Source organism: Pecten maximus, chromosome 10 (assembly GCF_902652985.1).
Source record: "Pecten maximus chromosome 10, xPecMax1.1, whole genome shotgun sequence".
Lineage (NCBI taxonomy): Eukaryota > Metazoa > Mollusca > Bivalvia > Pectinida > Pectinidae > Pecten > Pecten maximus.
In genome coordinates this window covers 667,123-680,964 of record NC_047024.1, presented here as the reverse complement: position 1 = coordinate 680,964, position 13,842 = coordinate 667,123, and the positions used below count along the sequence as shown (strand labels likewise).

The following is a 13,842-nucleotide window of genomic DNA, read 5'->3' as shown; positions in this document are numbered from 1 at the left end:
GAGCCTGACAGGCGACGATCAACACGAAGACACTGAGGACATGTAACGTTAACAGATATGGTCATTATCAAGAAAACATCGATCTATTGTCAACCATGAATAATTCGAAGTCCCGCTGTTTCGAAGTTTTTCTGTTAGTCCCTTGAACTTCGAAACATCGAAGTTTGACTGTATAATGAACGTAAATTAGAGGCCTGTTTTTTTTATACTCAAACATGTTTAAGGTTTAAAACACTTTCATGGTTAATCGTTTTTTCATGGCTTGGTTTTAACCACTCGGTTAAATGTTAAAGAGTTCATCAACCGCGATTAAAAGCATGTTTGAGATCGATTCAAGATGGTGGGGAAAGTGCTGCTGCAAGCCGTAGAGCTGACAGGCGAGGGAGGAGACTTTCAAATGTTGATTTCTCTAAACGAAAGTGAGACTGAAAGTCGGACAAAGACTAAAGATTGTTGATTTCTTCATAATAACCCTTTGGTCTGATAGGACCTTCATGTTCTCCAGGGTTTGTTTGCAATGATGACAGTAACAGAGCATTTAAATGAAGTTGATATGGAGTATCACTTCGGCTTGATTTCATCATATTAAAACATTTCTGAAAAAATGCTGTTATTCTCTTTGCACATCTCATTTTTCTGACAGTACATGTTGAAGTATACAGTAATGTGCCAAAAGTATTCGGTCTCGTCATATTTCTACTAAATATATTTCATGCATTTTGAAAAATTTTCAATGAATTTTTATGGCTTCGTTTTTCAATGTATTTTCTTGAATTCCATACACTTGTAGACAATTGTTAGCTCATTCACCTGATATTTTTTACATACTTTTCCGCTGCTTAATTTTCCAAAAATAGATAAATATAAGCATGTTGCCCGAAATGTGAAGTCACTTTGCTCTTTATTCTTACTAAATGATTTCATTGCTATTTTTTAAGCCTTAAACGTGCAATATAGATCTCTTGATATTAGCTATAGAAATTTCTGCAAATATTGTAGCTAGTTCTTGTTGTTTTAACACCATTTTTTTCAACCAATGCGTTTTAAATAGCTTAAACATGTTTCAGGTTATTTCAAACCATAAGCATGTTCGAGTGTAAAACAACAGGCCCATACATGTAGGTACAGCATACAAAGAAACACCCTAATTACATGAATATAATTATCATTGTACTGTTTATCATCAAAATACTGTACTGGACAGTTTATCGAAATCACTGTCTAATGTAGTCGTATCTGCATACGCCATTCGAAGGAAGTTGAAAATTAATAGTCTCTTAAAGCTTAAAGAGTTCGTTCTTTCCGTGACATTGACTGTTGCGGAGACATCTTTCAGAACCCAGCGAGGCAATAATCAAGAATTTAAAAGTTAAGATACATTTGTGAAAGAACATGAAAAACAAAAGTGCTCCGATTGGAATCGAACCCGGGACCCCGACGTGATAAAGCCAAGGCGCTTTACCTCCCGAGCCTAAGAAGCATGCTCCGTCATTCGTCAATACAAGCCAAACCGGCCCCTTCTTTTTCATACTTTTGCTAGTCCCTGAAGCAATATTAAGAGATTAAATTTAATATAAGGCCTAGGTCTGGAACTAGATTCTAGTACTTGTAGGTGCATGTGCTTTGTCAGACTATATTATCGAATTATATATCGATGTGCAGAGATCTAGGCCTATTACAATAATTCTGATTAAGAATCTAGGCCAAATTTCTACTGCACAGCGTTGAACCGAAGTTGAGAGATGTGCAATTCTAGCTCACATGCCATGATTCCACAGTGCTACTAACGTTAGTTTAGACTACTCGTATTTATATATTCAATGTTTGTGGGAACATTGCAGCAGAATAAAATAAACATCATAAGCGAGTTTCAGAATCTCCGGATCGGTTCACATTCGGCTGTGTTGTTATCGTCTGCTTCACCGGAAGTGAGTCGAGGTAGCGACTTGAGTTGATGATGGTGATGGTTAAACCTGGATGTGATCAGGTCCATTGATCTCAGGAATCACGTGCGGAATCACACGTGTAACTCAAATTCAGGATGTTTTAGTAAATAGCTGTCTTCATGATGTTTAAGCTTATGCTATAAAAACTAAAGTAATTGGGAATGTTGTATTTTTCTCAACTCGAGTTATATAGAATTCTAGTACACTTGACTGTAGGCAGTAAAGATTTATGGATAAAAAACTTAAGGGTAGATTCTACTGCAATAGATCTTCTGTAGAGTCTAAATGATATGAAATTTCTCTCCCAAATTGGGATAGTTGGCTGGAGATTTGTTCATGAGACGAAAGTTATTGTAAATGGGGCGGATGGTTGACATTCAATTTCAACAGGTAGTTTGCTAAAATGTTCAAAGAATAGTTGAGCCTGTATTATCCACAAGGTAGACTACCACTTTTTCTTTAAATGGTCATGGCATTTTCCTGATAACTCAAGCGGCCTAGGGTCTAGTCATAATCGATATTGGATGCGCTAGCATGCCAAAATGATGGCCAACAGTTGAGGTTGTTCCAATTGATGACCTTGACACACTATCAGTTAAGGTGTTGTCACATGCTTTGAATCTCGGGGATTTGGCATGAATTTCAAACCCAAATTCCATAATTCCATATATATAACAATTATCATATACAATATGGACTGTTCGTTGGTTCAAATTTTGTGCCAAGTCCCTACGTATGTGTCTGATGTGCAAAAATCTTCTCTTCATAAAGCTGCAGAATATGTGTTGATTTAATATTCATTTTGCCTCTTTCATATGAAGCATCAGTTTGTATGCGTTTGGTGGAAATGATTTGTTAATATAGTATTTATGCGAGGCATTATATTTCAAATAGGCATCAACTTTTACACCCCCATTCATGTCTGCCCAGGGAATAGAACCTCAAGACTATCTTTAAAAGTGTTTTTGATTATTTCACAGCTGCGAGAGGCCAGAACCTAAACTGCAATTTTGAACAAAACTTTTGCCAATGGACACAAGCAAGTACAGATAAGACCGATTGGCTGAGGATTAATGGTTCGACACCAACTGGTCACACAGGTCCACAGCACGACCACACTACAGGACGTGAGTAACCATTTGTCTACTTCTCTGTTTAAAGGAACATGATTTTAACTTTCATCGTTACTTATCACGCACATTTTCATGACAATTTAAAAGATAAAGAAGTAGAATTTATTGTTGGGTCACTCCCATATTGATCAAGTCATAATCTGCTCAAATCATGAATAATGTTGACATCACCTGTTATATTTCATAACTTCTGATCTGAATAAAAAACGAAAAACACCTCAAAATCATATTTTTTTTTAAGCAATTACCAAAATAATGTTGCAATATAGCATAACAATGTGTCAGATTTATATGTTAAAAGTCAGTCGTGAATCAAGTTTTAAAATATGTTAAAAGTCAGTCATGAATCCAAGTTTTAAATCTATGCTAGTATAGCCATTTAGTGTTCCACGTTTCAAACTAAAAAGAGATGTATGATTTGTTTCATTCATCTATCAAGTATGAATCACTTGACTTTTACAGATGGACATTATGCATATTTTGAGGCAAGTCAAGGAGGCAGTGGCTTTAATGCACAGCTAACGAGTCCTGCAGTGAGGGTGTCATCCCGAAGCAAAGCATGTTTATCCTTCTGGTATTTCATGTATGGCCAACATGTCAACAACCTCAATGTATACCTTCAGAAAAACAACAATAATGGCCAGCCTGTGTGGCAACGCAATGGTAACCAAGGCAACCAATGGAGACAGGCCCTTGTGGACTTTCCAGTCAACACCAGGGCTAAAGTGGGTTGTTTTTATTGTTTATGAGAAATAAATTAATATATTTGTAAGTTTATCTCTTCTGAAAGGAAAATATGTGTACATTTTAAATCACTGTAAATTATCATGAAAAGCCAGAGGTCCTTTAGATATTTGTTCTAATATCCAAAGTTGTAATTGATTTCAAAGCAATATGATAATTGGCTGAAACTTCTTGGTCTGACTTGTGTCAGCAGTGTGCTGTGCATACAGTGTTTTAGTACTGATATACCAGTTTTATGATGTTGAAGGTTGTTTTGGAGGCAGTTCGTGGCCGGGGGTTCCAAGGAGACATTGCTATAGACGACATCACTTACAAAAACAGTCCATGTCCTCAGAATGGTGAGTGTTGTTCATCTTCTTCACAGATCTGTATACTGTCACCATATCTATGTCTCTGCAGATGAATATTGTGTGTGTGTTGTGTGTCTACAGGGATAAATATTGTGTGTGTGTTGTGTGTCTACAGGGATAAATATTGTGTGTGTGTTGTGTGTCTACAGGGATAAATATTGTGTGTGTGTTGTGTGTCTACAGGGATAAATATTGTGTGTGTGTTGTGTGTCTACAGAGATAAATATTGTGTGTGTTTGTGTGTCTACAGGGATAAATATTGTGTGTGTGTTGTGTATCTACAGAGATAAATATTGTGTGTGTGTTGTATGTCTATAGGGATAAATATTGTGTGTGTGTTGTGTGTCTACAGAGATAAATATTGTGTGTGTTGTGTGTCTACAGGGATAAATATTGTGTGTGTGTTGTGTGTCTACAGAGATAAATATTGTGTGTGTGTTGTGTGTCTACAGGGATAAATATTGTGTGTGTGTTGTGTATCTACAGGGATAGATATTGTGTGTGTGTTGTGTGTCTACAGAGATAAATATTGTGTGTGTGTTGTGTGTCTACAGAGATAAATATTGTGTGTGTGTTGTATATCTACAGGGATAGATATTGTGTGTGTGTTGTGTGTCTACAGGGATAGATATTGTGTGTGTGTTGTATGTCTACAGGGATAGATATTATATGTGGGTGTGACTTGTGTCTTCAGAGATAGATATTATATGTGGGCGTGGCTTGTGTCTTCAGAGATAGATATTATATGTGGGTGTGGCTTGTGTCTTCAGAGATAGATATTATATGTGGGTGTAGCGTGTGTCTTCAGAGATAGACATTATATGTGGGTGTGACTTGTGTCTTCAGAGATAGATATTATATGTGGGTGTGGCTTGTGTCTTCAGGGATAGATATATGTGGGTGTGGCTTGTATCTTCAGGGATAGATATTATGTGTGGGTGTGGCTTGTATCTTCAGGGATAGATATTATATGTGGGTGTGGCTTGTATCTTCAGAGATAGACATTATATGTGGGTGTGACTTGTGTCTTCAGAGATAGATATTATATGTGGGTGTGACTTGTATCTTCAGAGATAGATATTATGTGTGGGTGTGACTTGTCTTCAGAGATAGATATTATATGTGGGTGTGGCTTGTATCTTCAGAGATAGATATTATATGTGGGTGTGACTTGTGTCTTCAGAGATAGATATTATATGTGGGCGTGGCTTGTGTCTTCAGGGATAGACATTATATATGGGTGTGACTTGTGTCTTCAGAGATAGATATTATATGTGGGTGTGACTTGTATCTTCAGGGATAGATATTATATGTGTGTGTGGCTTGTGTCTTCAGAGATAGATATTATATGTGGGTGTGACTTGTGTCTTCAGGGATAGACATTATATGTGGGTGTGGCTTGTCTTCAGGGATAGACATTATATGTGGGTGTAGCTTGTGTCTTCAGGGATAGATATTGTATGTGGGTGTGGCTTGTATCTTCAGGGATAGATATTATATGTGGGTGTGACTTGTGTCTTCAGGGATAGACATTATATGTTGGCGTGGCTTGTATCTTCAGGGATAGATATTATATGTGGGTGTGGCTTGTGTCTTCAGGGATAGACATTATATGTGGGTGTGGCTTGTGTCTTCAGAGATAGATATTATATGTGGGTGTGACTTGTGTCTTCAGAGATAGATATTATATGTGGGTGTGACTTGTGTCTTCAGGGATAGATATTATATGTGGGTGTGACTTGTGTCTTCAGGGATAGATATTATATGTGGGTGTGACTTGTGTCTTCAGTGATATATATTATATGTGGGTGTGGCTTGTGTCTTCAGAGATAGACATTATATGTGGGTGTGGCTTGTGTCTTCAGAGATAGACATTATATGTGGGTGTGGCTTGTGTCTTCAGAGATAGACATTATATGTGGGTGTAGCTTGTGTCTTCAGAGATAGATATTATATGTGGGTGTGACTTGTGTCTTCAGGGATAGATATTATATGTGGGTGTGACTTGTGTCTTCAGGGATAGATATTATATGTGGGTGTGGCTTGTGTCTTCAGGGATAGACATTATATGTGGGTGTGGCTTGTGTCTTCAGAGATAGATATTATGTGTGTGTGTGGCTGGTGTCTTCAGAGATAGATATTATATGTGGGTGTGGCTTGTATCTTCAGGGATAGACATTATATGTGGGTGTGGCTTGTGTCTTCAGGGATAGACATTATATGTGGGTGTGACTTGTGTCTTCAGGGATAGATATTATATGTGGGTGTGGCTTGTGTCTTCAGTGATATATATTATATGTGGGTGTGACTTGTGTCTTCAGAGATAGATATTATGTGTGGGTGTGGCTTGTATCTTCAGGGATAGATATTATATGTGGGTGTGGCTTGTGTCTTCAGAGATAGATATTATATGTGGGTGTGGCTTGTGTCTTCAGAGATAGATATTATGTGTGTGTGTGTGACTTGTGTCTTCAGGGATAGATATTATGTGTGGGTGTGGCTTGTGTCTTCAGGGATAGATATTATATGTGGGTGTGACTTGTGTCTTCAGAGATAGATATTATATGTGGGTGTGGCTTGTGTCTTCAGGGATAGATATTATATGTGGGTGTGGCTTGTGTCTTCAGGGATAGATATTATATGTGGGTGTGACTTGTGTCTTCAGAGATAGATATTATATGTGGGTGTGACTTGTGTCTTCAGAGATAGATATTATATGTGGGTGTGACTTGTGTCTTCAGAGATATATATTATATGTGGGTGTGGCTTGTGTCTACAGAGATAGATAGTATGTGTGGGTGTGGCTTGTGTCTTCAGGGATAGATATTATATGTGGGTGTGACTTGTGTCTGCAGAGATAGATGTTATATGTGGGTGTGACTTGTGTCTTCAGGGATAGACATTATATGTGGGTGTGACTTGTGTCTTCAGAGATATATATTATATGTGGGTGTGGCTTGTGTCTTCAGGGATAGATATTATATGTGGGTGTGACTTGTGTCTACAGAGATAGATATTATATGTGGGTGTGGCTTGTGTCTTCAGAGATAGATATTATATGTGGGTGTGACTTGTGTCTTCAGGGATAGATATTATATGTGGGTGTGACTTGTGTCTACAGAGATAGATATTATATGTGGGTGTGACTTGTGTCTACAGAGATAGATATTATATGTGGTTGTGACTTGTGTCTTCAGGGATAGATATTATATGTGGGTGTGACTTGTGTCTACAGAGATAGATATTATATGTGGGTGTGACTTGTGTCTACAGAGATAGATATTATATGTGGGTGTGACTTGTGTCTGCAGAGATAGATATTATATGTGGGTGTGACTTGTGTCTTCAGAGATAGATATTATATGTGGGCGTGGCTTGTGTCTTCAGAGATAGACATTATGTGTGGGTGTAGCTTGTCTTCAGGGATAGATATTATATGTGGGTGTGACTTGTGTCTGCAGAGATAGATATTAAGGCGAAGTCAGAAGTAAGTGATAGGCACTCATTTCATGTCGAGTGTAAAGCTGTAGACACTCGGACGTTGCTTTAATATTTCATTGAGGTGATGTGTGAAGCGTGACTCGTCTGAAGTGTCTTCCCTCCTCTCAGTATTTCTTGTGTCCTGGCATTGTACAGTACTAGTGGTTTGTGTTTTAGGTGTGAACACTTCAAACAGTGTTCAGTGTAACTTTGAGGATGGACGCATCTGTGGCTATAAACAGGACCAGAGTGATAACTTTGACTGGACACGGGCCTCAGGTGCTACACTGACCTCAGGGACAGGTCCTAACAGTGACCACACCTACAATACAGACCAAGGTAAGTTACTTGACCGTGACTGGACACGGGCCTCATGTGCTACACTGACCTCAGGGACAGGTCCTAACAGTGACCACACCTACAATACAGACCAAGGTAAATTACTCAACTGTGACTGGTCCTATAATACACAACAAGGTAAGTTACTTAACTGTGACTGTTCCTATAATACACAACAAGGTAAGTTACTCAACTATGACTGGTCTACAATACACAACAAGGTAAGTTACTCAACTGTGACTGGTCCTATAATACACAAGGTAAGTTACCCAAATGTGACTGGTCCTACAATACACAACAAGGGAATTTACTCAACTGTGACTGGTCCTACACTGGCGCAATGAAAAACTTTCATAAAAACTTGCAATTGCTTGCAAGTATGTGAGAAAAATAATCGAACATGGGTCTATTCCGCTAACAAAGATATCTCAACCCGCGTGTAAGAGTTTGGCTGGCCAGCAATTGGCAAGCCTCGTGGTTGAGATATCCATGTCTATAGAACAAACCCATGTTAGATTCCAATAATCCTTGACCCCAGGGGACTAAGGGCCAGGGCCAAAAAGGGTCAATCTAACTGAATTTCAAAACATCTTCTTCTCAAGACCAAAATAAGGTAGCAGCAAATACTTTTCATAGATGTAAGGGTCTTAAGGTGCTTTACCAAAATTGTGAAATTCCTGACCCTGGGGTCTCACATTTGCCCCTTCAGAAGGGGTAAACTTAACTATTATTATGTATATGGAAATAACATTTTTGACTATCATTGGTTTGATTTCTGTTGGAATTCATTCTAACTTGATTTACGTTATCAACATGACTGACAGTCTTCCGCTGATGGTGTGCACATGCATGTTTGCCCTTACTGACCCACACAGAGCCTGAATGGCGGAACCAGAAATAGCCAGATTAAGTGAAATATTTCAAAACTCAGATGACCGTTAATTCCCATGGGCGTCTTGTTCTTATGGTTGTTATTTGAATTTTTATTTCTTATCTGTAGGTCATTACATGTACATTGATGCCTCAAGTGCTCAATCTGGTCAGAAGGCTCGACTGATCAGTCCACCCAGCAATGGTCGCAGATCCATGTGTCTGACCTTCTACTACAGTATGTATGGGACAGGTGTGGACAGTCTCAATTTATACACCAAAACTGGGACCTCACTTGGCCAGACAGTCTGGTCCCTCAGTGGCAACCAAGGGGTGGGCTGGAACATAGCTCAAGTCAGACTCCGACGAGGAAGGGCCTTTAATGTACGTATCAGGCAGTTACAGTATAGTTGAATTTGTAAGAAACCAATCACAAAAGCTTAAGAATATTACTTATATCAAGTAGATAACATCTTTTTTTCTGCTAAAAATGTAATAAGTAAATAATTATGTAACAATTCTGTTGTTTTAACCAGGTTGTATTTGAAGCAGTCCGAGGCCAAGGCTTTAAGGGGGATATTGCTATTGATGATGTTAGTATGGCTACAGGAAACTGTCCCGCCATTGGTAAGATCATCACTGTCCTGTCTTCAGTAAGATAATGACTGTCCTGTCTTCAGTAAAATAATGACTGTCCTGTCTTCATTAAGATAATGACTGTCCTATCATCAGTAAGATAATGACTGTCCTGTCTTCAGTAAGATAATGACTGTCCTGTCTTCAGTAAGATAATGACTGTCCTGTCTTCAGTAAGATAATGACTGTCCTGTCTTCAGTAAGATTATGACTGTACTGTCTTCAGTAAGATAATGACTATCCTGTCTTCAGTAAGATAATGACTGTCCTATCATCAGTAAGATAATGACTGTCCTGTCATCAGTAAGATAATGACTGTCCTGTCTTCAGTGAGATAATAACTGTCCTGTCTTCAGTAAGATAATGACTGTCCTGTCTTCAGTAAGATAATGACTGTCCTGTCTTCAGTAAGATAATAACTGTCCTATCTTCAGTAAGATAATGTCTGTCCTATCATCAGTAAGATAATGACTGTCCTCTCATCAGTAAGATAATGACTGTCCTGTCTTCAGTAAGATAATGACTGTCCTGTCTTCAGTAAGATAATGACTGTCCTGTCTTCAGTAAGATAATGACTGTCCTGTCTTCAGTAAGGTGATGACTGTCCTGTCTTCAGTAAGATAATGACTGTCCTGTCTTCAGTAAGATAATGACTGTCCTGTCTTCAGTAAGATTATGACTGTCCTGTCTTCAGTAAGATAATGACTGTCCTATCATCAGTAAGATTAATGACTGTCCTGTCTCAGTAAGATAATGACTGTCCTGTCATCAGTAAGATAATAACTGTCCTGTCTTCAGTAAGATAATGACTGTCCTGTCATCAGTAAGATAATGACTGTCCTATCATCAGTAAGATAATGACTGTACTGTCTTCATAAGATAATGACTGTCCTGTCATCAGTAAGATAATGACTGTCCTATCATCAGTAAGATAATGACTGTCCTGTCTTCAGTAAGATAATGACTGTCCTGTCTTCAGTAAGATAATGTCTGTCCTATCATCAGTAAGATAATGACTGTCCTGTCTTCAGTAAGATAATGACTGTCCTGTCTTCAGTAAGATAATGACTGTCCTGTCTTCAGTAAGATAATGACTGTCCTGCCTTCAGTAAGATAATGACTGTCCTATCATCAGTAAGATAATGACTGTCCTATCATCAGTAAGATAATGACTGTCCTATCAGTAAGATAATGACTGTCCTGTCTTCAGTAAGATAATGACTGTCCTGTCTTCAGTAAGATAATGACTGTCCTATCATCAGTAAGATAATGACTGTCCTGTCTTCAGTAAGATAATGACTGTCCTGTCTTCAGTAAGATAATGACTGTCCTGTCTTCAGTAAGATAATGACTGTCCTGTCTTCAGTAAGATAATGACTGTCCTGTCTTCAGTAAGATAATAACTGTCCTATCATCAGTAAGATAATGACTGTCCTGTCTTCAGTACGATAATGACTGTCCTGCCTTCAGTAAGATAATGACTGTCCTGTCTTCAGTAAGATAATGTCTGTCCTGTCTTTAGTAAGATAATGACTGTCCTATCATCAGTAAGATAATGACTGTCCTGTCTTCAGTAAGATAATGACTGTCCTATCATCAGTAAGATAATGACTGTCCTATCATCTGTAAGATAATGACTGTCCTATCATCAGTAAGATAATGACTGTCCTGTCTTCAGTAAGATAATGACTGTCCTATCATCAGTAAGATAATGACTGTCCTGTCTTCAGTAAGATAATGACTGTCCTGTCATCAGTAAGATAATGACTGTCCTGTCTTCAGTAAGATAATGACTGTCCTATCTTCTGTAAGATAATGACCGTCCTGTCTTCAGTAAGATAATGACTGTCCTGTCATCAGTAAGATAATGACTGTCCTGTCTTCAGTAAGATAATGACTGTCCTATCTTCTGTAAGATAATGACCGTCCTGTCTTCAGTAAGATAATGACTGTCCTGTCTTCAGTAAGATAATGACTGTCCTGTCTTCAGTAAGATAATGTCTGTCCTGTCTTTAGTAAGATAATGACTGTCCTATCATCAGTAAGATAATGACTGTCCTGTCTTCAGTAAGATAATGACTGTCCTATCATCAGTAAGATAATGACTGTCCTGTCTTCAGTAAGATCATGACTGTCCTATCATCTGTAAGATAATGACTGTCCTGTATTCAGTAAGATAATGACTGTCCTATCATCAGTAAGATAATGACTGTCCTGTCTTCAGTAAGATAATGACTGTCCTGTCTTCAGTAAGATAATGACTGTCCTATCATCTGTAAGATAATGACTGTCCTGTCTTCAGTAAGATAATGACTGTCCTATCATCAGTAAGATAATGACTGCCCTGTCTTCAGTAAGATAATGACTGTCCTGTCTTCAGTAAGATAATGACTGTCCTGTCTTCAGTAAGATAATGACTGTCCTATCATTGGTAAGATCATCACTGTCCTGTCTTCAGTAAGATCATCACTGTCCTTTCATCAGTAAGATAATGACTGTCCTGTCTTCAGTAAGATAATGACTGTCCTGTCTTCAGTAAGATAATGACTGTCCTGTCTTCAGTAAGATAATGACCGTCCTGTCTTCAGTAAGATAATGACTGTCCTGTCTTCAGTAAGATAATGACTGTCCTATCTTCAGTAAGATCATCACTGTCCTTTCATCAGTAAGATAATGACTGTCCTGTCTTCAGTAAGATAATGACTGTCCTGTCTTCATTAAGATAATGACTGTCCTATCATCAGTAAGATAATGACTGTCCTGTCTTCAGTAAGATAATGACTGTCCTGTCTTCAGTAAGATCATGACTGTCCTGTCTTCAGTAAGATAATGACTGTCCTGTCTTCAGTAAGATAATGACTGTCCTATCTTCAGTAAGATAATGACTGTCCTGTCTTCAGTAAGATAATGACTGTCCTGTCTTCAGTAAGATAATGACTGTCCTGTCTTCAGTAAGATGATGACTGTCCTATCTTCAGTAAGATCATGACTGTCCTGTCTTCAGTAAAATAATGACTGTCCTGTCTTTAGTAAGATAATGACTGTCCTGTCTTCATTAAGATCATGACTGTCCTGTCTTCAGTAAGATAATGACTGTCCTGTCTTCAGTAAGATAATAAATGTCCTGTCTTCAGTAAGATAATGACTGTCCTGTCTTCAGTAAGATAATGACTGTCCTACCATTGGTATGATTATGACCGTCCTATCATCAGTAAGATAATGACTGTCCTGTCTTCAGTAAGATCATGACTGTCCTATCATTGGTAAGATCATGACTCGGTGGATTAGGTATTTATTACATGGACATCTGTTTACTTTTTCCTTAAAATAGAAATATTATAGGCCATTATTGATCATAATGTGTCAAGAATTTGTCTAAAAAATATTAAAACTATGTTGATTTGTATCATTGAAAATGGATTAGACAATGACTTGGCATATTATTACTAACAATTATTTCTTACAAACTGATTGTAAAAATTATCTTTTTTTGCACGCAGGAGCCTGTAACTTTGACAAAAATCTTTGTGGCTGGACCAATGCTAAGCAGGATGATTTTGATTGGCTTCGTCATAGAGGGAGAACAGCTTCAGGGAACACTGGTCCATCTGTCGATCACACTCATGGCAATAACCAAGGTATAGGGTAGCAGCTTATCCAACCTAACAAGTAAAACCACCGTAGGGTAGTTCTAACACTTGGTGTCTCTAACGTAATAACCAAGGTATAGGGTAGCAGCTTATCTAACAAGTAAAACCATTGTGGGGGAGCTCTAACACTTGGTGTCTCTAACGTAATAACCAAGGTATAGGGTAGCAGCTTATCTAACCTAACAAGTAAAACCACCGTAGGGGAGTTCTAACACTTGGTGTCTCTAACGTAATAACCAAGGTATAGGGTAGCAGCTTATCCGACCTAACAAGTAAAACCACCGTAGGGGAGTTCTAACACTTGGTGTCTCTAACGTAATAACCAAGGTATAGGGTAGCAGCTTATCTAACCTAACAAGTAAAACCACCGTAGGGGAGTTCTAACACTTGGTGTCTCTAACGTAATAACCAAGGTATAGGGTAGCAGCTTATCCGACCTAACAAGTAAAACCACCGTAGGGGAGTTCTAACACTTGGTGTCTCTAACGTAATAACCAAGGTATAGGGTAGCAGCTTATCTAACAAGTAAAACCATTGTAGGGGAGCTCTAACACTTGGTGTCTCTAACGTAATAACCAAGGTATAGGGTAGCAGCTTATCTAACAAGTAAAACCATTGTAGGGGAGTTCTAACACTTGGTGTCTCTAACGTAATAACCAAGGTATAGGGTAGCAGCTTATCCAACCTAACAAGT

The 13,842-nt window shown here is 38.3% G+C and overlaps 1 protein-coding gene across 1 annotated transcript in view; it reads left to right on the top strand.

Moving 5' to 3' along the window:
* Positions 1 to 337: 337 nt before the first annotated feature.
* LOC117335860 (MAM and LDL-receptor class A domain-containing protein 1-like) overlaps positions 338 to 13,842 on the top strand; it is a 28,516-nt gene continuing 15,011 nt past the window's right edge. The window contains exons 1-8 of the mRNA XM_033896107.1: positions 338 to 419; positions 2,927 to 3,073; positions 3,542 to 3,804; positions 4,071 to 4,161; positions 7,831 to 7,992; positions 8,993 to 9,246; positions 9,399 to 9,489; positions 12,999 to 13,136. Coding sequence (XP_033751998.1) covers positions 338 to 419; positions 2,927 to 3,073; positions 3,542 to 3,804; positions 4,071 to 4,161; positions 7,831 to 7,992; positions 8,993 to 9,246; positions 9,399 to 9,489; positions 12,999 to 13,136 — 1,228 coding nt within the window. The remainder of the gene's footprint in view (positions 420 to 2,926; positions 3,074 to 3,541; positions 3,805 to 4,070; positions 4,162 to 7,830; positions 7,993 to 8,992; positions 9,247 to 9,398; positions 9,490 to 12,998; positions 13,137 to 13,842) is intronic.